Genomic DNA, 24,207 nt, shown 5'->3' on the forward strand with positions numbered 1-24,207 from the left:
GGGTTGCGTGCACGAGGCACCAAGGTTTGCAAAACAATTGTCATTGTATTTATTTTTTTCACGGCATCTTGGACTACGTCTAAACTTTTGTAATTGACTGGATGTAAAATTTGTTAACCTTGTGACTATGGTTCAGTGGGGTCATCGATCTTGGCGATGGAAAATGATGTGGCTGTTATCGATAATTTTTTCTTGTTATATTTACACTGCAAGAGGACAGATACGATATTCGATTCCGGAGGAGATGAAGAAAGGTTCGCTCATAGGTAATGTAGCACAAGATCTGGGGCTTGATTTGAAAAGGCTTCGAACTGGTCGAGCGCGTATCGTTACCGGAGAAAGCACTCAGTACGCTGAGCTCAAAACAGACAAAGGGATTCTAGTCGTGAGTGAGAGAATAGACCGAGAACAGCTTTGCGGCGACGTCACGCCATGCAGCTTTAGCTTCGAGATCATTCTTGAGAACCCAATGGAGCTGCACCAGGTTACTGTCGAAATATTGGATGAAAATGATCACGCGCCTTCCTTTCAGAACAAAGAATTAAAATTCGAAATTAGCGAGTCTGCAACACTGGGCTCACGCTTTTTATTGGAAAGCGCAGATGATCATGATGTAGGCCTGAACTCACTGCAGAATTACATTTTATCGCCTAATAATCATTTTGTTTTAAAGCAACACTCAAATCCAGACGGCAATAAATACGCGGAAATGGTTTTACAGAAAGCGTTAGACCGGGAGGAGCATCCTCATCTATCTCTGCAGCTGATCGCTGTAGATGGCGGAAACCCGCAGAGGTCTGGCTCTGTTAATATAGACGTTACTGTTTTAGATGCGAATGACAACGCACCTGTGTTTAACCAGACAGTCTATAGGGCATCTGTGATGGAAAATGCACCGAAGGGCACTTACATTACTACCGTTAACGCCACAGATGCAGACGCTGGTTTATATGGACGAATAACGTACAATTTCTACAAACAAAAGGGGCCCGCTGCTCAGTTATTCAATATTGACAGCAGCACTGGTATTGTTTCTGTTGCTGGAGAAATTGATCATGAAAAAGATACTAAATTTGAACTTACAGTCGAGGCTAGGGATCAGGGTGGATTGACTGATTCTAGTAAAATTGCATTAGAGGTAATTGATGTAAACGACAATGCGCCTGTCATTAATACAATGTCTTTCTCGAGTACAGTATCTGAAAATGCTACACCTGATACCACAATTGCAATAATAAATGTTAAGGACTCAGACACTGATGATAACGGCAAAGTCGATTGTTTTATCGAAGGATCTGAAGATTTTACAATAAAATCGACTTTAAGAAATTATTATTCTTTAGTCACAAATGCTATTTTAGATCGTGAGAAGTTGTCAGAGTATAACATCACCGTCGTCGCCACTGATTCCGGAAAGCCGCCTCTGACAAGCAGAAAAAGATTTCATTTGAAAGTAACTGATGTTAATGATAATCCCCCAGTTTTTCAGGAGAGTGTTTATAATTCATACTTGCTAGAAAATAATTCACCTGGTGTTTCTATCCTTACAATCAGAGCTCGTGACCCGGACGAAAATCAGAATGCTCATATATCTTACATTCTAGAAGAAAGTGACTTGGGCGGGTCTCCTGTAGGAAAGTATGTTTCTGTTAACGCTGAGAGCGGAGTTGTACACGCAGTGCGCTCTTTTGATTATGAACAGATCAAAAGCATTAAAATAACAATTAAAGCGCAGGATGGCGGCTCTCCTCCGCTTTGTAACAACGTAACTGTGAACATTTTCATCCAAGATCAGAATGACAATGCACCTCAGGTTCTGTATCCGGTCCAGTCAGGCGCTTCTGTGGTGACTGAAATAGTGCCTCGTTCTGCAGATGTGGGTTATCTGGTGACTAAAGTGGTGGCTGTTGATGTGGACTCTGGACAGAATGCCTGGCTCTCATATAAACTGCAGAAAGCCACAGACAAGGCGCTGTTTGAAGTGGGCTTACAGAATGGAGAAATAAGAACTGTTCGCCAAGTGACAGATAAAGATGCTGTGAAACAAAGACTCACTGTTGTAGTGGAGGACAACGGGCAGCCCTCTCGATCAGCTACAGTCAATGTTAACGTGGCGGTGGCGGATAGCTTCCCTGAAGTGCTCTCGGAGTTCACTGACTTTACGCACGACAAGGACTACAACGACAACCTGACTTTCTATCTGGTCTTGGCCTTGGCCGCAGTCTCATTTCTTTTCATAACATGTTTGGTCGTCATAATATCTGTTAAAATCTACAGGTGGAGGCAATCTCGACTGTATTACAAGTCCAATCTTCCAGTTATTCCGTATTATCCACCGCGTTACGCGGACACTGTTGGCACAGGAACTCTGCAGCACGCCTATAATTATGAGGTTTACAGAACGACCGATTCCAGAAGCAGTGACTGTAAGTTTGTCAGACCTGGAAGTCAGAACGTGTTGATAGTGGATCCTAATTCTACACTGACAGTGCAGCGCGAACCCAGCGAGAAAAACATGCTGGGTGAATTAGATTCGCCGGTAGAGGTGAGATATTATTATTATTATTATTATTGTCGTTGTTGTTGTTGTTGTGTATTCAGTTAATGTAATATGGTAATGTGGTAAACTTTGGACCTGTGCAGCATTCTACTCATTTGTCTTTATATGTTTGTGCGTAGATTGTATATATTTCAGCACCTCCTCAGTGGACAGCGCTGCTGTCGTTTTACATGATTTTTTTTTGTTAGTTTTATTTTTTTCTCTCTTACTTTAAATGTATGTGTTCTGTTAATGCTTATTTTGGACTCTAAGGGCCGCTGTTGGTCAGTGAAATACTTTATGTGCAGGCTTGCCTCACAGTAAACCATGGCACCACCCCAACAGTGCGCGCTGTGACGCAGCAGACTCCTGTTTCAGTTGTTACGGGTTGGTGAGACGGTGACTTTGTCTTTTTTTCTTCCAAACGAATACAAAACAATTTTGTAATCCTGCCTTGTAATATTATTCTATCATATTGGAATATTAATGGTGAACTTGCTTGTTAATCAGTATGGCTGTTAAGGATTTTTATCAACGCGGATGCGCTCGATGGCGTGTTTTCTTCCAACCGCAGTGGCAAATATTGTTTTTCTTCTCGTGCTACATTCCTTTTGCCATCTGTCAAATCCGCTACTCCATACCTGAAGAAATGAGTAAAGGCTCGCTTATTGGTAATGTAGCACAGGATCTGGGGCTCGATTTGAAAAGGCTTCGAACGGGTCGAGCGCGTATCGTTACAGGAGAAAGCACCCAGTACGCAGAGCTTAGAACAGACAAAGGGATTCTAGTCGTGAGTGAGAGAATAGACCGAGAACAGCTTTGTGGCGACATCACACCATGCAGCTTCAGCTTCGAGATCATTCTTGAGAACCCAATTGAACTGCATCAGGTAACTGTTGAAATCATAGACGTTAATGATAATTCTCCTGTATTCGAGAAAAGTAAAATTAATTTCGAAATAAGCGAATCTGCGACTCCTGGTTCTCGCTTTGCATTAGAGAGTGCATATGATGCTGATGTAGAATTGAATTCATTGCAAAATTATGTTCTCACAAGGAACAATTATTTCGATTTAAAACAGCACTCAAATCCCGACGGAAGTAGGTATGTCGAAATAGTTCTTGATAAAGCTTTAGACCGGGAGGAGCATCCTAATCTATCTCTGCAGCTGATCGCTGTAGATGGCGGAAACCCGCAGAGGTCTGGCTCTGTTAATATATATGTTACTGTTTTGGATGCGAACGATAACGCGCCAGAGTTTAACCAGACAGTTTATAGGGCGTCTGTGATGGAAAATGCACCGAGGGGCACTTACATTACTACCGTTAATGCCACAGATGCAGATAGTGGGTCAAACGGACACATTACGTTTTCCTTCTCTGACCTGAAAGAACATTCGAGAGGTATTTTTACCATTGATGAAAACACTGGCTTGGTGTCTATTTTAGGAAATATTGATTTTGAGAAAGACAAACGTTTTGAAATTAGAGTTAAAGCGACAGACTAAGGAGGGCTGACTAGTACAAGTAAGCTTGTAATTGAAGTAGTGGATGTAAATGACAATGCGCCCGTAATCAACCTCATGTCTCTCTCGAGCCCCGTAGCAGAGGATGCGCCTCCCGGTACAACAATTGCAGTGGTTAATATAAAAGATTTTGATTCTGGCAGAAATGGACAGGTTACGTGCTTTATTAATGAAAACCTTCCATTTAACATCAAATCATCCCTCTCTAACTATTATAATTTGATCACAGATGCTTTTCTTGACCGTGAAACTCACTCAGAATATAATGTAACAGTGACCGCAAGCGATTCAGGTTCACCTGCACTTTCGAGCTCAACGACACTACGCCTTAAGGTTTCTGACATCAATGATAACGCACCAATTTTTGATCGAAGTAGCTATGCAACACACCTTCTTGAAAATAACGAACCAGGTATGTCCATATGTAGTGTAACTGCGAGAGATTTAGACTGGAATCAAAACTCCAGAGTGTCGTATTTTTTAGAAAATACTCAAATTGGAGGAGCGCCGATTTCCTCTTATATGTCCATAAACTCAGAGAATGGTGTAATAAACGCAGTTCGTTCATTTGATTATGAGAAAATTAAACAGCTTAGTTTAGTTGTAAAAGCGCAGGACGGAGGAAATCCTCCTCTCAGCAGCAACGTGAGCGTGAAAATAACGATTCAGGACCAGAATGACAACGTACCTCAGATTCTGTATCCGGTCCAGTCAGGCGCTTCTGTGGTGGCTGAAATAGTGCCTCGTTCTGCAGATGTGGGTTATCTGGTGACTAAAGTGGTGGCTGTTGATGTGGACTCTGGACAGAATGCCTGGCTCTCATATAAACTGCAGAAATCCACAGACAGGGCGCTGTTTGAAGTGGGCTTACAGAATGGAGAAATAAGAACTGTGCGCCAAGTGACAGATAAAGATGCTGTGAAACAAAGACTCACTGTTGTAGTGGAGGACAACGGGCAGCCCTCTCGATCAGCTACAGTCAATGTTAACGTGGCGGTGGCGAACAGCTTCCCTGAAGTGCTCTCGGAGTTCACTGACTTTACGCACAACAAGGACTACAGCGATAATCTGACTTTCTATCTGGTTTTGGGCTTGACTGTAGTTTCGTTTCTCTTTATCGTGTCTATCATCGCTATACTGTCAGTCAAATGCTACAGATGGAGACGCGAGCGGATGTTTTACAAATCTGGAGCGAATCTTCCAGTTATTCCGTATTATCCGCCTCTTTACGCAGACGTAGGGGGCACAGGAACTTTACAGCACGTGTACAATTATGAGGTTTGCAGAACCACTGACTCCAGAAAGAGTGATCTGAAATACGGCAGACCTTGCAGTGAAAGCATTATTAGTCTGGACAGCAGTGGAACACAAACACTCACGCATGCTCAGAGAGAAAAGCCAACCAATCAAGATTTCGATGATCAGGTGAGATTCATATATTGGAATCTGTTAGATTTTTTATTTATTTGTTTATTTATTTGTGTGTATGTGTGTGCATATATGAAATCTATTTGTGGTATTAATCTATTAAGTCACAGTTGCTTGTGTGCTTTGCTGTAAACACGCTTTTTTGATACCAAGTAAGGTCATTCTCAAAGTGAAACTACACCCCATTTTGTCGTTTTAGATAGTTATCATACGATATATGAGTAATATATTCATTGTATAAAACCGTCGTGTAGAAAATGTCTTGATTCACTGACCATGGTGCTGAAATACTGTCAGTGGGATGTTCCTCCTTATAACATAACACAGTCCGTTTTCCTCCCTTAGAGAAGTAGTTGTCTCATGTTGCTTACATTTTTGCACATTTTGTAATTTGTTATCGTAATTGTTTTTATTTTTCCTATTTAATAAAAAAATCCTATTTTTTTTATTAGGCATACATGACAATTTAAAGAATAACCAACCACATATTTATTTTCTAGAAGTTTATTGCAGTGCAAAATTATGTTAATTAATATATTTATAGTGTATATATTTAATATATTATTATATAATGTATCTTTATACATATGTATGTATATATATATATATATATATATATATATATATATATTATTATTATTATTATTATTATTTTTATTTTTTATTTTTTTGCGACATGAACGATAGACGTCTGAAATAATAACGAGGTATTTATTTATACCGAGGTATACGTGTATTCATTTTCTGTAGTTCATCAGACTGGACTCATAGTGCCGCTGTTGGTTAATATGTCAGTTTAGAGAGCAGATCTGCTGCAGTTCCTCCCCCATCATCTCCATATTATTAGAGAGAGACAGAAGCTTAGAGCGCAGTCTGAGAAGAAAGAAGGCAAATCCCAGAGATAATGTATTTATTATATATATTTTTTTTTTAGGATTTACAGATTTTATTACCAGTTTTCACTTTGGATATTTTTATGATTTCCTCCAGATTTTTGGATTAATTTGCTTTCTGCCTTAATCTTCATTCCATGGTCTTCTGTAAAATGTCGGACAGAACAATGGCGCGGCAAGTACTGCTGTTTATTTGGTTTCTCTCTCTCAGTTCGGCTCTCGGGCAGGTCAGTTACTCTATTCCTGAGGAAATGGCAAAGGCTCTTTAGTCGGGAACATAGCGCAGGATTTGGGATTAGATTTAAAGAGACTGAAATCGGGTAAAGCGCGTATTTATACAGGAGACAGCGCTGAATACATCGAGCTGAATAAAGAAAGAGGAGTCCTCCTTATCAAAGAGAGAATAGACCGAGAGGCACTATGCAGACAGACAACGCCTTGCGCGCTACATTTTCAGATTATTCTCGAAAGTCCTATGCAGTTGTACCGCGTTACAGTTGAGGTCACAGATATAAATGACAATGCACCGATGTTTAGTAAGAGTGAGATGACATTCGAAATAAACGAAATGTCTTTAGCAGGAGCTAGATTTATATTGGAGCGTGCTATTGATCATGACGTCGGTCGAAATGGTCTGCAGAGTTATTCTTTAGAACCGACAGATAATTTTGTTTTGAAATTTCAGAATCTCCCAGATGGAAATAAAGCCATAGAAATGGTTCTTCAGACGCCTTTAGATCGAGAGAAAAAAGATCATCTATCTTTACTTTTAACAGTATTCGACGGAGGCGAGCCCCAGTTGTCCGGTACAATGAAGATACATATTACAGTTTTAGATGCTAATGATAACGCACCTGTGTGTTCACAATCCATATACAAAACTAGCATAGCTGAAAATTCTCCAAAAGGCACAGTTTTAACTACGGTTGACGCTTCTGATGCTGACCAAGGTTCAAATGGTAGAATATCATTCTCCATTTCAAGTACTGCGGACAAAGCGGCAAATATTTTTGAAATTGATCCTGATGCTGGTGTTGTAAAGCTTATCGGGGGCATAGATTATGAAACAAGTAAGTATTATCAAATTGATGTGCAGGCACGAGATGAAGGCGGTCATACGGATTCGTGTAAAATAATTGTTGACGTTATTGACACAAACGATAATAATCCCACTATTAATATTATTTCAAAATCAAGCCAGATATCAGAGGATTCAAAATCTGGCACTGTTTTAGCAATATTAAATATTCAAGACGTAGACTCGAATGAAAGCGGAAAACTTAATTGCCACTTAAATGAAAATGTTCCGTTTGTCATTCAGTCTTCGCCCGATGGGTTCTACAGTTTAGTCACAGACAGTGATTTAGACCGAGAGCGCGAGTCTGAGTATTATATTAGTGTGACGTGCGCTGACGAGGGCGTGCCCTCTCTCTCCAGCAGCATCACTCTCTCCTTACAGATATCAGATGTGAATGATAACGCGCCTGTCTTTGACAAGAGCTCATATGAGGCCTCCATTCAAGAAAACAACATACCGGGTCTTTCTATATTCACAGTCAGAGCCAGAGACGCAGATTTTAACCAGAATGCCCGTGTGTCTTACATACTGGAGGACTCGTCGGTTAACGGAGTGCCCGTCTCCTCGTTAGTATCCGTTAGTGCTGATAGTGGAGTCATACACGCAGTGCGATCTTTCGATTACGAGCAGATCAAAGATTTCCAGTTCCGCGTAAAAGCGCAGGACGGAGGCTCCCCTCCTCTCAGCAGCAACGTGAGCGTGAAAATAATGATACAAGACCAGAATGACAACACGCCTCAGGTTCTGTATCCGGTCCAGTCAGGTGCTTCTGTGGTGGCTGAAATAGTGCCTCGTTCTGCAGATGTGGGTTATCTGGTGACTAAAGTGGTGGCTGTTGATGTGGACTCTGGACAGAATGCCTGGCTCTCATATAAACTGCAGAAAGCCACAGACAGGGCGCTGTTTGAAGTGGGCTTACAGAATGGAGAAATAAGAACTGTTCGCCAAGTGACAGATAAAGATGCTGTGAAACAAAGACTCACTGTTGTAGTGGAGGACAACGGGCAGCCCTCTCGATCAGCTACAGTCAATGTTAACGTGGCGGTGGCGGACAGCTTCCCTGAAGTGCTCTCGGAGTTCACTGACTTTACGCATGACAAGGACTACAACGACAAGCTGACTTTCTATCTGGTCTTGGCCTTGGCTGTAGTTTCGTTTCTCTTTATCGTGTCTATCATCGCTATACTGTCAGTCAAATGCTACAGATGGAGACGCGAGCGGATGTTTTACAAATCTGGAGCGAATCTTCCAGTTATTCCGTATTATCCGCCTCTTTACGCAGACGTAGGGGGCACAGGAACTTTACAGCACGTGTACAATTATGAGGTTTGCAGAACCACTGACTCCAGAAAGAGTGATCTGAAATACGGCAGACCTTGCAGTGAAAGCATCATTAGTCTGGACAGCAGCGGGACACAGACACTCACGCATGCGCAAAGAGGAAAACTTATCATTGAAGACTTTGATGATCAGGTGAGAATTTTTATTTACTGTTTGAGTAGCACCTTACAGTATTTTTTTTTTTGACTGCAAAAGCATTCAAACAGTTTATAAATATATTAAATATTTCCAATCCAACAAGCAAATTTCTTCTCACATAATTAGTTATTTTCATGATGGCATCGTTGCTGTCATTTTACTTATTTCCCTGCTGTTTATTTTCTTGTGTTAAATTGTCGGATCCAATGTGTGTCTTCTGCTGCTTTTGTATTTCTTTTGTTACGTTGGTTTTAGCTTTAGTGCTTTAATGCAGGATTTGGCCCATTTCCAGTTTTACCTGGTCGAGTATGCATACTTGAACCTCCTTTATGTAACTTGCCCAAATTATTTGTTTTCTATCACTTTCTTTAATACAATATATAATTTATCAAGTAATAGGTATGATTTTTTTTTTTTTTTGTAATTTGTGTGGTTTATGTAAAATTATATGATTCTAAAAATATTTGATCGGTTGTTAAATAATCTGAAGAATCTCGTGTTACTACTTTAAGACCATTTCCGGTCTTCAGAAACGTCAAAAAAAAAAACATATTTTTACTCTGTCAAGTGGTACTATCTGCCTTATCCGTATTATACAGTTTTTAAATCCGCAATGCGGTTTTAGGACTATTTTGAGTATCTTTCATATGCTTGTGTGCACCAAATTTAATTTAATGGTAACTGGCCGTGGTGCTGAAATGTTCAGTCATGGGTTTTTTCTACCTACTTTTTTTCTTTACCTCCGTTCCTTGAAGCATATCTTCTTGAATTTATGCCTCATTCCAGTATATCGATATGTTTAGAATTTAAAAGTGTCGCATTCGTTCATATTAATATATTTACAGTTTCTACTGTTCCGTCAAGGACACACCTAAATTTATTATAATTCAATATCTAACACTTTCATTTTTATCTATTTAGTTAGTTACAATTGTAGTTTGTTTAACTGAAATCATGCAATCATAACTAATTGTTTAGATAATTGTATGCTGATTGGAAATCGCAACGGCTGTTTTTAATTATTTTTACAATGTGGGATAATTCTAAAACATGTCTAGTAGTGTAGGGAAAAAAACCCTGCGTTTATTCGGTCATTTTTGTAGTTCATCCATATGGACTCATAGTGCCGCTGTTGGTTAATATGTCAGTTTAGAGAGCAGATCTGCTGCAGTTCAACCCCCATCACCTCCATATTATTAGAGAGAGACAGAAGCTGAGGGCACAGTCTGAGGAGAAGAGAGAAGACAAATGACGGAGATACTGAGTTTAGTATCCTTTTCTTTGACTTAAAGACTTTTTTGTTAGTTCTCGTTACTTTGGATTTATACACGATTTCCTCCTGCTTTTTGGATAGATTTATTTGCTTTCTGCAGTAACCATCCTTCCATGGTCTTCTGCAAAATGTCGGACAGAACAATGGCGCGGCAAGTACTTTTTATTTGGTTTCTCTCTCTCAGTTCGGCTCTCGGGCAGGTTAGTTACTCCATTCCTGAGGAAATGGCGAAAGGCTCTTTAGTCGGGAACATAGCGCAGGATTTGGGTTTAGATGTAAAGAGACTAAAATCTGGTAAAGCTCGTATTTATACAGGAGACAGCGCTGAATACATCGAGCTGAATAAAGAAAGAGGTGTCCTCCTTATCAAAGAGAGAATAGACCGAGAGGCGCTGTGCGGACAGACAACGCCTTGCGCGCTACATTTTCAGATTATTCTTGAAAACCCGATGGAATTTTACTCCATTACAGTCGAAGTTACAGATATAAATGACCATTCGCCATATTTTAAACGAGCTGAGATGAAATTCAGAATTAGTGAGTCAGCTGCTACTGGGGCAGTTTTTGTTTTAGAGAGAGCGATGGATTTAGACGTCGGAATAAACGGACTTCAGATTTATATATTAAGGCCTACTGATAATTTTTCTTTAAAATTACAGAGTCAGGCAGACGGTAGTAAGCTAGTAGAAATGGTTCTTCAAAAACCTCTCGATCGTGAAAAGCAAGACCATTTATCTTTGGTTCTGACAGCGATAGATGGAGGTGATCCACAATTGTCTGGTACTGCGCAGATACATATTACTGTTTTAGATGCCAACGACAACGCGCCTGTTTTTACACACAAAACACATAAAGCGAGTATCACCGAGAATGCTCTAAAAGGCACAGTTGTAATGACGGTTAACGCTTCTGATTTGGATGAGGGATCTAACGGCAAAATTACATATGCTATTACAAATACCCTCGACAGTGTTCCGGAATTGTTTGAAATTAACGAAACAAACGGTGAGGTGAGAGTAACAGGGAATATAGATTACGAGAAAGCTCGCCACTATCAAATTCACGTGCAGGCGAGCGACGACGGGGGTCTGACAGATTCTTGTAAAATCGATGTGGATGTGATTGATATAAATGACAATAAACCACAGATCAACATCATGTCTAAATTAACCACAATATCAGAAAACTCGAATCCTGGAACTGTTGTAACAATGATAAACGCGCAAGACCCAGATGCAGGAGAAAACGGTAACATTTTTTGTTCAGTTAATGAGAACATTCCCTTTACTCTGAAGTCGACAAATGCCAATTTCTTCAGTTTAGTCACGGATAGTGATTTAGACCGAGAGCGCGCGTCTGAGTATAACATCAGTGTGACGTGCGCTGACGAGGGCGTGCCCTCTCTCTCCAGCAGCGTCACTCTCTCCTTACAGATATCAGATGTGAATGATAACGCGCCTGTCTTTGACAAGAGTTCATATGAGGGCTCTGTTCAAGAAAACAACACACCGGGTCTTTCCATATTCACAGTCAGAGCCAGAGACGCAGATTTTAACCAGAATGCCCGTGTGTCTTACATACTGGAAGACTCGTCGGTTAACGGAGTGCCCGTCTCCTCGTTAGTATCCGTTAGTGCTGATAGTGGAGTCATACACGCAGTGCGATCTTTCGATTACGAGCAGATCAAAGATTTCCAGTTCCGCGTAAAAGCGCAGGACGGAGGCTCCCCTCCTCTCAGCAGCAACGTGAGCGTGAAAATAACGATTCAGGACCAGAATGACAACGCACCTCAGGTTCTGTATCCGGTCCAGTCAGGCGCTTCTGTGGTGGCTGAAATAGTGCCTCGTTCTGCAGATGTGGGTTATCTGGTGACTAAAGTGGTGGCTGTTGATGTGGACTCTGGACAGAATGCCTGGCTCTCATATAAACTGCAGAAATCCACAGACAGGGCGCTGTTTGAAGTGGGCTTACAGAATGGAGAAATAAGAACTGTGCGCCAAGTGACAGATAAAGATGCTGTGAAACAAAGACTCACTGTTGTAGTGGAGGACAACGGGCAGCCCTCTCGATCAGCTACAGTCAGTGTTAACGTGGCGGTGGCGGACAGCTTCCCTGAAGTGCTCTCGGAGTTCACTGACTTTACGCACGACAAGGACTACAACGACAACCTGACTTTCTATCTGGTCTTGGCCTTGGCTGTAGTTTCGTTTCTCTTTATCGTGTCTATCATCGCCATACTGTCAGTCAAATGCTACAGATGGAGACGCGAGCGGATGTTTTACAAATCTGGAGCGAATCTTCCAGTTATTCCGTATTATCCGCCTCTTTACGCAGACGTAGGGGGCACAGGAACTTTACAGCACGTGTACAATTATGAAGTTTGCAGAACCACTGACTCCAGAAAGAGTGATCTGAAATACGGCAGACCTTGCAGTGAAAGCATCATTAGTCTGGACAGCAGCGGAACACAAACACTCACGCATGCGCAAAGAGAAAAACTGATTAATGAAGAACTTGATGATCAGGTGAGAAATTTTATTTACAGTTTGTGTAGAAGCTTACAACATTTTAGACTGCAAAAGCATTCAACCCGTCCATATATATATATATCTTAAATGTCTCCGTTTTTGCATACGATAACAAGCAAGTTGCTACTCACATACTCAATGTTGTTTTCATGATGGCACCGTTGCTGTACTTTAAAGTATTTCCATGATATTTATTTTCTTGTGTTAATGCTCTAATGTGGGGTTTCTACTTCTTTGTTATTTCTTTTGTTAACTTAAACGCATTTCAGCAGTTTTTAAATAAGATGAAGAATCTCTTGTTGCTACTTTTAAAACCATTTCCGGTCTTTAGAAAGATTATTATTTCAGCCGTTTCTGCTGTAATGTAAAGTGGTTTAATCTGCCTTATCCATATTTTAAAGTTTGTAAACCCAAAATGCGTTTTTAAAATGTTTTCTTTCATACTTGTGAAGAGCAGCAGAAACAAAATTCAGTAATGGTAACTGGCCGTGGTGCTGAAAGGTTCAGTCTTGTGTTCTTCTGCCTACTTTTTTCTTTACCTCCGTTCATTGAAGCATATCTTCTAGAACGTCTGCTTCCTTCCAATCTTTCAATATATTTAGAATTTAAAAGTATCTTATTCGTTCATATGCATATATTTCTCGTTTCTCTATTATTCCGTTAAGGGCACACATAAGTTTGTGCTAATTCAATATCTATCCCTTTTCATTTTATTTTGTTTTATTATTATTATTATTATTGTTGTTGTTTTGTTTATTTTTTTATTTTATTTTTCTGTTGTTACTTTCACAATTTGTTTAAACGAAGTCATACAATAATAACTCATTTTTAGATCATTGTATTTTGATTGACAATCGCAACAGCTGTATTTTAATGATTTTTACAAAGTGGTATAATTCTAAAACATTTCTCGTAGTGTAAGGGGAAAAAACGGGGTCTATTTGGTTATATCTGTAGTTCATTAGTCTGGACTCATAGTGCCGCTGTTGGTTAATGTGTCAGTTTAGAGAGCAGATCTGCTGCAGTTCAACCCCCATCATCTCCATATTATTAGAGAGAGACAGAAGCTGAGAGCACAGTCATGAGAAGCAGAGAGAAAACACAAATCACGGAGATACTGAGTTTATAATCCGTTTTCTGGAATTACAGACACTTTTTTGTTAGTTCTTGTCGCTTTGGATATACACACCATTTCCTCCAGCTTCTTGGATTGATTTATTTGTTTTCTACTTGAATCTTCATTCCATGATCTTCTGTAAAATGTCGGACAGAACAATGGCGCGGCAAGTATTGCTGTTTATTTGGTTTCTCTCTCTCAGTTCGGCTCTCGGGCAGGTCAGTTACTCTATTCCTGAGGAAATGGCGAAAGGCTCTTTAGTCGGGAACATAGCGCAGGATTTGGGATTAGATTTAAAGAGACTGAAATCGGGTAAAGCGCGTATTTATACAGGAGACAGCGCTGAATACATCGATCTGAATAAAGAAAGAGGAGTCCTCCTTATCAAAGAGAGAATAGACCGAGAGGCGCTGTGCGGACAGACAACGCCTTGCGCGCTACATTTACAGATTATTCTCGAAAACCCGATAGAGTTTTACAGTGTTAATGTTGAGGTGCTTGATATAAATGACAACGCACCATTTTTTGAAAAAAGCGAAATTATATTCAGAATTAGCGAATCTGCGTCCATTGGTACCAAATTTACAATAGAACCTGCTAGAGATCTTGACGTCGGAATTAATGGTTTGCAGACCTACACATTAAAACCGACAGATAATTTTGTCCTGAAATTCAAGAGCCAGTCAGTGGGAGGACAAAATGTCGAAATGATTTTACAAAAGCCTCTAGATCGTGAGAAGCAGGACCACATGTCTTTAACGTTAACAGCCATTGACGGGGGAGATCCTCAAATGTCTGGTAATATTCAGGTAAATATTATTGTTTTAGATGCAAACGATAACGCTCCAGTTTTCACACAATCCGTTTATAAAACAGCTGTAACTGAGAATTTACCAAAAGGTACTGTTGTGACGACAGTTACTGCGTCAGATCCAGACCAAGGAGTAAACGGTGAAATAATCTATTCAATAACAAACACGCTAGATAATATTCGAGACATATTTGAAATTAACGAGACTGATGGCAAAGTAAGATTGATCGGTCTAATTGATTATGAACAAGCTCGGCACTTTGAGATTCGCGTTCAAGCGAGTGATCATGGAGGCTTTTCCGATTCGTGTAAAATCATAGTTGATGTAATTGATATCAATGATAATAAGCCAGTGATCAATATTGTGTCCAAAACAAACGTGATAGCTGAAAATTCTGTGTCTGAGACGGTGGTTACGATGATAAATGTTCAGGATCTTGATTCGGGAGAAAACGGGAAAGTTCATTGTTCAATAAATGAGAACAACCCTTTCACCTTAAAGTCGACAAATGCCAATTTCTTTAGTTTAGTCACAGAAGGTGATTTAGACCGAGAGCGCGAGTCTGAGTATAACATCAGTGTGACGTGCGCTGATGAGGGCGTGCCCTCTCTCTCCAGCAGCATCACTCTCTCCTTACAGATATCAGATGTGAATGATAACGCGCCTGTCTTTGACAAGAGCTCATATGAGGCCTCCGTTCAAGAAAACAACACACCGGGTCTTTCTATATTCACAGTCAGAGCCAGAGACGCAGATTTTAACCAGAATGCCCGTGTGTCTTACATACTGGAGGACTCTTCGGTTAACGGAGTGCCCGTCTCCTCGTTAGTGTCCGTTAGAGCTGATAGCGGAGTCATACACGCAGTGCGATCTTTCGATTACGAGCAGATCAAAGATTTCCAGTTCCGCGTAAAAGCGCAGGACGGAGGCTCCCCCCCTCTCAGCAGCAACGTGAGCGTGAAAATAATTATTCGGGACCAGAATGACAACACGCCTCAGGTTCTGTATCCGGTCCAGTCAGGTGCTTCTGTGGTGGCTGAAATGGTGCCTCGTTCTGCAGATGTGGGTTATCTGGTGACTAAAGTGGTGGCTGTTGATGTGGACTCTGGACAGAATGCCTGGCTCTCATATAAACTGCAGAAAGCCACAGACAGGGCGCTGTTTGAAGTGGGCTTACAGAATGGAGAAATAAGAACTGTTCGCCAAGTGACAGATAAAGATGCTGTGAAACAAAGACTCGCTGTTGTAGTGGAGGACAACGGGCAGCCCTCTCGATCAGCTACAGTCAATGTTAACGTGGCGGTGGCGGACAGCTTCCCTGAAGTGCTCTCGGAGTTCACTGACTTTACGCACGACAAGGACTACAACGACAACCTGACTTTCTATCTGGTCTTGGCCTTGGCTGTAGTTTCGTTTCTCTTTATCGTGTCTATCATCGCCATACTGTCAGTCAAATGCTACAGATGGAGACGCGAGCGGATGTTTTACAAATCTGGAGCGAATCTTCCAGTTATTCCGTATTATCCGCCTCTTTACGCAGACGTAGGGGGCACAGGAACTTTACAGCACGTGTACAATTATGAGGTTTGCAGAACCACTGACTCCAGAAAGAGTGATCTGAAATACGGCAGACCTTGCAGTGAAAGCATCATTAGTCTGGACACCAGCGGAACACAGACACTCACGCAAGCGCAAAGAGAAAAACTGAAATTTGATTGTGATGATCAGGTGAGAAATATTTTTATAGCTAATTTATAAAGTTACTTTACATTGTTTCTCATAATTTGTCATTTTTGTAATATTCTGAAATACTGTGGGACAGTCACTTGCATATAATTTTTGTCTGTTGTCCACTTGTCCTCATTATCTCGTTATCTTATGTACAATTATTCATTTGTAGTGATAACATTTTTCCCTGCACGATTTTCGCTTTTTCGAAATGAGAAACTCTATTTAACGGCTCGCGTCTCTGACCATGGTCCTGAATGCTCACGGTGATTTGCCTCATCTGCTGTGAAGCATCTCTTTAAAACAGAAGAGATTTTTTTTTCAGAATCTTATTGGTTTGTCCTCCTGCTTATAATTGTATTTTAGGTATGTATTCCTTTATCGCTTATTGATGTTCATAATGAAGAGGCCTAAACAAAATTGAGGAGACACGAAATTATTTCTGACCCTGGACAACAAAACCGGTCTTAAGTCGCTGGGGTATATTTGCAGCAATAGCCAAAAATACATTGTATGGGTCAAAATTATCGATATTTCTTTTATGCCAAAAATCATTAGGATATTAAGTAAAGATTATGTTCCATTTAAGATATTTTGTACATTTCTTACCATAAATATATATCAAAACTTCATTTTTTATTAGTAATATGCATTGCTAAGAACTTCATTTGGACAACTTTAAAGGCGATTTTCTCAATATTTTGACTTTTTTACACCCTCGGATTCCAGATTTTCAAATTGTGGTATCTCAGCCAAATATTGTCCGCTCCTAACAAACCATACATCAATGGAAAGCTTATTTATTCAGCTTTCAGATGATGTATAAATCTCAATTTCGAAAAAAAATGACACTTAAGACTGGTTTTGTGGTCCAGGGTCACGTTTGTATTTTTCCTTAAAATTTTATTTACATAAGTTCATTAAATTCATTTTATACAGATATGTGATGAGATATTTGTTGCTTTTATACTTCAGGATTTTATTAATTTGGTTTTCTCGGACATGTCTGACACTGAGATACAGTGTTCTTAATTTTACATTTTCTGTAGTTCATTAGACTGGACTCATAGTGCCGCTGTTGGTCAATATGTGAGTTTAAAGAGCAAATCTGCTGCAGTTCCTCCCCCATCATCTCAATATTATTATTAGAGAGAGACAGAAGCTGAGAGCACAGTCTGAGGAGGAGAGAGAAGACACATCACGGAGATACTCTATTCAATATATTTCTGGAATTACAGACTTTATTCGTTTTTGTCAGTTTGGATTTATACATTATTTCATCTGTTTAAGACTAATTTATTTGCGTTCTACCTTACTCTTCATTCCATGGTCTTCTGTAAAATGTCGGACAGAACAATGGCGCGGCAAGTATTGCTGTTTATTTGGTTTCTCTCTCTCAGTTCGGCTCTCGGGCAGGTCAGTTACTCTATTCCTGAGGAAATGGCTAAAGGCTCTTTAGTCGGGAACATAGCGCAGGATTTGGGATTAGATTTAAAGAGACTGAAATCGGGTAAAGCGCATATTTATACAGGAGACAGCGCGGAATACATCGAGCTGAATAAAGAAAGAGGAGTCCTCCTTATCAAAGAGAGAATAGACCGAGAGGCGCTGTGCGGACAGACAACGCCTTGCGCGCTACATTTTCAGATTATTTTAGAAAATCCAATAGAGTTTTACTCCATTACAGTCGAAGTTACAGATATAAATGACCATTCTCCATATTTTAAACGAGCTGAGATGAAATTCAGAATTAGTGAGTCAGCTGCGACTGGGGCAGTTTTTGTTTTAGAGAGAGCGATGGATTTAGACGTCGGAATAAACGGACTTCAGACTTATATATTAAATCCTACTGATAATTTTTCTTTAAAATTACAAAGTCAGGCAGACGGTAGTAAGCTAGTAAAAATGGTTCTTCAAAAACCTCTCGATCGTGAAAAGCAAGAGCATTTGTCTCTGGTTCTGACAGCGATAGATGGAGGTGATCCACAATTGTCTGGTACTGCGCAGATACATATTACTGTTTTAGATGCCAACGACAACGCGCCTGTTTTTACGCAGGAAATATATAAAGCGAGTATCACCGAGAATGCTCTAAAAGGCACAGTTGTAATGACGGTTAACGCTTCTGATTTGGATGAGGGATCTAACGGCAAAATTACATATGCTATTACAAATACTCTCGACAACGTTCCGGAATTGTTTGAAATTAACGAAACAAACGGTGAGGTGAGAGTAACAGGGAATATAGATTACGAGAAAGCTCGCCACTATCAAATTCATGTGCAGGCGAGCGACGACGGGGGTCTGACTGATTCTTGTAAAATCGATGTGGATGTGATTGATATAAATGACAATAAACCACAGATCAACATCATGTCTAAATTAACCACAATATCAGAAAACTCGAATCCTGGAACTGTTGTAACCGTGATAAACGCGCAAGACCCAGATGCAGGAGAAAACGGTAAAATTGATTGTTCAATTCTTGAGAACATCCCTTTTACCCTCAAGTCGACAAATGCCAATTTCTTCAGTTTAGTCACGGATGGTGATTTAGACCGAGAGCGAGAGTCTGAGTATAACATCAGTGTGACGTGCGCTGACGAGGGCGTGCCCTCTCTCTACAGCAGCATCACTCTTTCCTTACAGATATCAGATGTGAATGATAATGCGCCTGTCTTTGACAAGAGCTCATATGAGGCCTCTGTTCAAGAAAACAATACACCGGGTCTTTCTATTTTCACAGTCAGAGCCAGAGACTCAGATTTTAACCAGAATGCCCGTATGTCTTACATACTGGAGGACTCGTCGGTTAACGGAGTGCCCGTCTCCTCGTTAGTGTCCGTTAGTGCTGATAGTGGAGTCATACACGCAGTGCGATCTTTCGATTACGAGCAAATCAAAGATTTCCAGTTCCGCGTAAAAGCGCAGGACGGAGGCTCCCCTCCTCTCAGCAGCAACGTGAGCGTGAAAATAAGGATTCAGGACCAGAATGACAACGCGCCTCAGGTTCTGTATCCGGTCCAGTCAGGCGCTTCTGTGGTGGCTGAAATAGTACCTCGTTCTGCAGATGTGGGTTATCTGGTGACTAAAGTGGTGGCTGTTGATGTGGACTCTGGACAGAATGCCTGGCTCTCATATAAACTGCAGAAAGCCACAGACAGGGCGCTGTTTGAAGTGGGCTTACAGAATGGAGAAATAAGAACTGTTCGCCAAGTGACAGATAAAGATGCTGTGAAACAAAGACTCACTGTTGTAGTGGAGGACAACGGGCAGCCCTCTCGATCAGCTACAGTCAATGTTAACGTGGCGGTGGCGGACAGCTTCCCTGAAGTGCTCTCGGAGTTCACTGACTTTACGCACGACAAGGACTACAACGACAACCTGACTTTCTATCTGGTCTTGGCCTTGGCTGTAGTTTCGTTTCTCTTTATCGTGTCTATCATCGCCATACTGTCAGTCAAATGCTACAGATGGAGACGCGAGAGGATGTTTTACAAATCTGGAGCGAATCTTCCAGTTATTCCGTATTATCCGCCTCTTTACGCAGACGTAGGGGGCACAGGAACTTTACAGCACGTGTACAATTATGAGGTTTGCAGAACCACTGACTCCAGAAAGAGTGATCTGAAATATAGCAGACCTTGCAGTGAAAGCATCATTAGTGTGGACACCAGTGGAACACAGACACTCACGCATGCGCAAAGGGAGACGCTAAATTTTGATGATTGTGGTAAGGTGAGAATTGTTTTTTACAGTTAATCTATTTTGATATATATTAGATATATAGCGTTGTTTCTCATAATCAATCATTTTTGCTTTAGCTGTTGACAGTATGGCTGATTAGTTTTCTGAAAAGAAATCGTTTCTGTAATTAAGTAGTTGACAACTAAACATATTTTATATGTATAAATATATTAAATATATTTTAGTACTTGACAATGTATTTTGATCTTTTATATTTCAGTCACTCATTTTTTTTTTTCTCAGTTGTATATTTTTTGTATTTCTATTACTCAAATTATTATTCTCTCTTTTCATTCGTATCTCCTTTTGTACAGCCAAGGAAAAAAAAGAAAACGCTTATGCGTTAAGTAGAAGTTGTTTTATATATCAGGTTTTTTTTTTTTTTATTGTTTATTTAGTTTAATTTTAAGTCCGAGGCAATGGCACACTCACTGATATATAGACTAGCGATTTAACGTGCGGTTGCATTTTCTTATTTGACCTTAACTCTTTTTTTTTCTCTGCACAACTGTTATACTTGTCTTTGTCGTTATAACACAGTAAGTGAGAATCTTCAGCTTCCCTGACCATGGTCCTGAAATGCAACGAGGCTGACATTTTCCTCAAGTATTCTGATGCATTTTTTTCTGCAGTTTTTCTGTCTGTCCAACAGTTAAGCGATACAACGTGTCATTGTTTTTCAGATACTAGGTATGTGTTCGGTTCTATTTTAGATATTTCTCCCTCTCTCTCTAAACGATGGACACGGGTATAGGGTCTTATCAAAACACTGAGGGAACGAGAAATTGATTTCTTTATTTTATTTCCGTTAAATCTCATTTACACAAACTCATACAATCATTTTATCTCTTAGATGTTTGTATGATAATGTACATTTGCTAGTTTTATACTTAAGTACTTTGTTTAGGAAATTGCTTTTCTTAGACGTGTCTGACACAGAGATAAAGGTTTATTCTTTTTAAATTTTCTGTAGTTCATCAGACTGGACTCATAGTGCCGCTGTTGGTTAATATGTCAGTTTAGAGAGCAGATCTGCTGCAGTTCAACCCCCATCATCTCCATATTATTAGAGAGAGACAGAAGCTGAGAGCACAGTCTGAGGAGGAAAGTAAAAACAAATCACGAAGATACTCTATTCAGTATACTTCTGGAATTACAGACGTTCTTAATTTTTGTTACTTTGGATTCATACATGATTTCCTCCAGCTTCTTGGATTGATTTATTTGATTTCTGCCTTAATCTTCCTTCCATGATCTTCTGCAAAATGTCGGACAGAACAATGGCGCGGCAAGTACTGCTGTTTATTTGGTTTCTCTCTCTCAGTTCGGCTCTCGGGCAGGTCAGTTACTCTATTCCTGAGGAAATGGCGAAAGGCTCTTTAGTCGGGAACATAGCGCAGGATTTGGGTTTAGATGTAAAGAGACTGAAATCGGGTAAAGCGCGTATTTATACAGGAGACAGCGCGGAATACATCGAGCTGAATAAAGAAAGAGGTGTCCTCCTTATCAAAGAGAGAATAGACCGAGAGGCGCTGTGCGGACAGACAACGCCTTGCGCGCTACATTTTCAGATTACCTTGGAAAACCCGATGGAGTTTTATAGCATAACAGTTGAGATTTTAGATGTAAATGACAACGCTCCTGTTTTCGCAGCTAAAGAGATCAAATTTGATATAAGTGAATCATCTCCGACAGGAGCTAAATTTGTTTTAGAAACAGCAGTGGATGATGACGTTGGCTTCAACAGCGTACAGAGTTATTCTTTACATTCCGCTGATTATTTTATTTTAAAAACTCAAGATATGCCGGATGGTAGCAAAAATGTTGAAATTATTCTACAAAAACCTTTAGATCGAGAAAAACAAGAGCACATTTCACTTTTACTTACTGCTGTGGACGGGGGAGACCCGCAGATGTCTGGAACAATTCCGATTATAATCACAATCGAGGACACAAATGATAACGCGCCAGTTTGCTTTTTGTCTGTTTATAAGACCAGCATTGCGGAAAACTCTCCAAAGGGTACAATTTTAACTACAGTTCAAGCATCAGATGCTGACCAAGGACAGAATGGTAAAATAGAATATCATATTTCGAAATCTTCTGGTGGCACCACTAACCTCTTTGAAATAGATAGAAACGAGGGAGTGTTAAGGTTATCTGGCGATATAGACTATGAAAGAGTTAAACGTTATCAAATTGACGTTCAGGCAAGAGACCCAGGACGTCTCTCTGACACATGCAAAGTGATTGTTGATGTAATTGATGTGAATGACAACAAACCAGCAATTAATATAATGTCAAAATCAAGCACTCTTTCCGAAGATTCAAAACCGGGCACCGTTGTGACTATGCTGAATGTCCAAGACTCAGATTCTGGTGAGAATGGAAAGGTTCAGTGCGCCATTAATGATAATATCCCTTTTAATCTGAAGTCGACAAATGCCAATTTCTTCAGTTTATTCACGGATGGTGATTTAGACCGAGAGCGCGAGTCTGAGTATAACATCAGTGTGACGTGCGCTGATGAGGGCGTGCCCTCTCTCTCCAGCACCGTCACTCTCTCCTTACAGATATCAGATGTGAATGATAACGCGCCTGTCTTTGACAAGAGCTCATATGAGGGCTCTGTTCAAGAAAACAACACACCTGGTCTTTCCATATTCACAGTCAGAGCCAGAGACGCGGATTTTAACCAGAATGCCCGTTTGTCTTACATACTGGAGGACTCGTCGGTTAACGGAGTGCCCGTCTCCTCGTTAGTGTCCATTAGTGCTGATAGTGGAGTCATACACACAGTGCGATCTTTCGATTATGAGCAGATCAAATATTTCCAGTTCCGCGTAAAAGCGCAGGACGGAGGCTCCCCTCCTCTCAGCAGCAACGTGAGCGTGAAAATAATGATTCAGGACCAGAATGACAACGCGCCTCAGGTTCTGTATCCGGTCCAGTCAGGTGCTTCTGTGGTGGCTGAAATAGTGCCTCGTTCTGCAGATGTGGGTTATCTGGTGACTAAAGTGGTGGCTGTTGATGTGGACTCTGGACAGAATGCCTGGCTCTCATATAAACTGCAGAAATCCACAGACAGGGCTCTGTTTGAAGTGGGCTTACAGAATGGAGAAATAAGAACTGTGCGCCAAGTGACAGATAAAGATGCTGTGAAACAAAGACTCACTGTTGTAGTGGAGGACAACGGGCAGCCCTCTCGATCAGCTACAGTCAATGTAAACGTGGCGGTGGCGGACAGCTTCCCTGAAGTGCTCTCGGAGTTCACTGACTTTACGCACGACAAGGACTACAACGACAACCTGACTTTCTATCTGGTCTTGGCCTTGGCTGTAGTTTCGTTTCTCTTTATCGTGTCTATCATCGCCATACTGTCAGTCAAATGCTACAGATGGAGACGCGAGCGGATGTTTTACAAATCTGGAGCGAATCTTCCAGTTATTCCGTATTATCCGCCTCTTTACGCAGACGTAGGGGGCACAGGAACTTTACAGCACGTGTACAATTATGAGGTTTGCAGAACCACTGACTCCAGAAAGAGTGATCTGAAATATAGCAGACCTTGCAGTGAAAGCATCATTAGCCTGGATACCAGTGGAACACAAACACTCACGCATGCGCAAAGAGGAAAACCGATCAGTGAAGAATTTGATGATAAGGTGAGATTTATTTTATTTTATTTTATTTTATTTACTAATGTATGCAGTATTTAAAACGTTGGTTCTCACGATTTGTCATTTTTGCTTCAACTGTTGAACCGATTACTTTTCTGAAGCGAATCGTTTCTGCAATTCTAACAAACTGAAATTGTTTTTAACTTTTAGCATAGTTTCGTAATTTGTGTAGTGTTCTGCAGTTTTGTTACTCGGGTCATCGTTCTCTATTTTTATTCATACATTTTTTTTTTTCCTTTTTAGATCAAGTACAATTAGTTTTTCTATATTTTCTTTTGTTTTTTCGAACTATTGTTATTATTATTATTAGTATTACCTATTTATTTAATAATTAGTGTCATTATTATTATTTTTTTTCCCTGAAGTGCCATTGTCATGAA

General features: G+C 40.4%; 2 protein-coding genes and 3 pseudogenes across 5 annotated transcripts; all 5 read left to right on the forward strand.

Moving 5' to 3' along the window:
* Positions 1-244: 244 nt before the first annotated feature.
* Positions 245-5,341, forward strand: LOC306852917 (protocadherin gamma-A3-like; annotated as a pseudogene). Its single transcript has 2 exons — positions 245-2,277; positions 5,222-5,341. The product of its transcript is annotated as a protocadherin gamma-A3-like (transcript).
* A 1,196-nt stretch (positions 5,342-6,537) lies between these two features.
* On the forward strand, positions 6,538-8,788 carry LOC306852918 (protocadherin gamma-A5-like; annotated as a pseudogene). Its single transcript has one exon. The product of its transcript is annotated as a protocadherin gamma-A5-like (transcript).
* Positions 8,789-10,343: 1,555 nt separating this feature from the next.
* LOC306852919 (protocadherin gamma-A5-like) lies at positions 10,344-12,592 on the forward strand (annotated as a pseudogene). Its single transcript has one exon. The product of its transcript is annotated as a protocadherin gamma-A5-like (transcript).
* Positions 12,593-14,003: 1,411 nt separating this feature from the next.
* LOC306852920 (uncharacterized protein) lies at positions 14,004-21,141 on the forward strand (the record flags this gene model as incomplete). Its single annotated transcript, XM_079390035.1, has 3 exons — positions 14,004-16,400; positions 17,691-20,138; positions 21,121-21,141. 3 exons carry the CDS (start codon positions 14,004-14,006, stop codon positions 21,139-21,141), a joined length of 4,866 nt encoding a protein of 1,621 aa, XP_079246161.1.
* A 271-nt stretch (positions 21,142-21,412) lies between these two features.
* On the forward strand, positions 21,413-24,085 carry LOC306852921 (protocadherin beta-16-like; the record flags this gene model as incomplete). The annotated part of the gene is made up of 2 exons (XM_079390036.1): positions 21,413-23,812; positions 24,071-24,085. The coding sequence occupies 2 exons, from the start codon at positions 21,413-21,415 to the stop codon at positions 24,083-24,085; spliced, it is 2,415 nt and encodes an 804-aa protein (XP_079246162.1).
* Between the last annotated feature and the right edge of the window lie 122 nt (positions 24,086-24,207).

This window comes from Barbus barbus (assembly GCF_936440315.1).
Source record: "Barbus barbus genome assembly, chromosome: 33".
Lineage (NCBI taxonomy): Eukaryota > Metazoa > Chordata > Actinopteri > Cypriniformes > Cyprinidae > Barbus > Barbus barbus.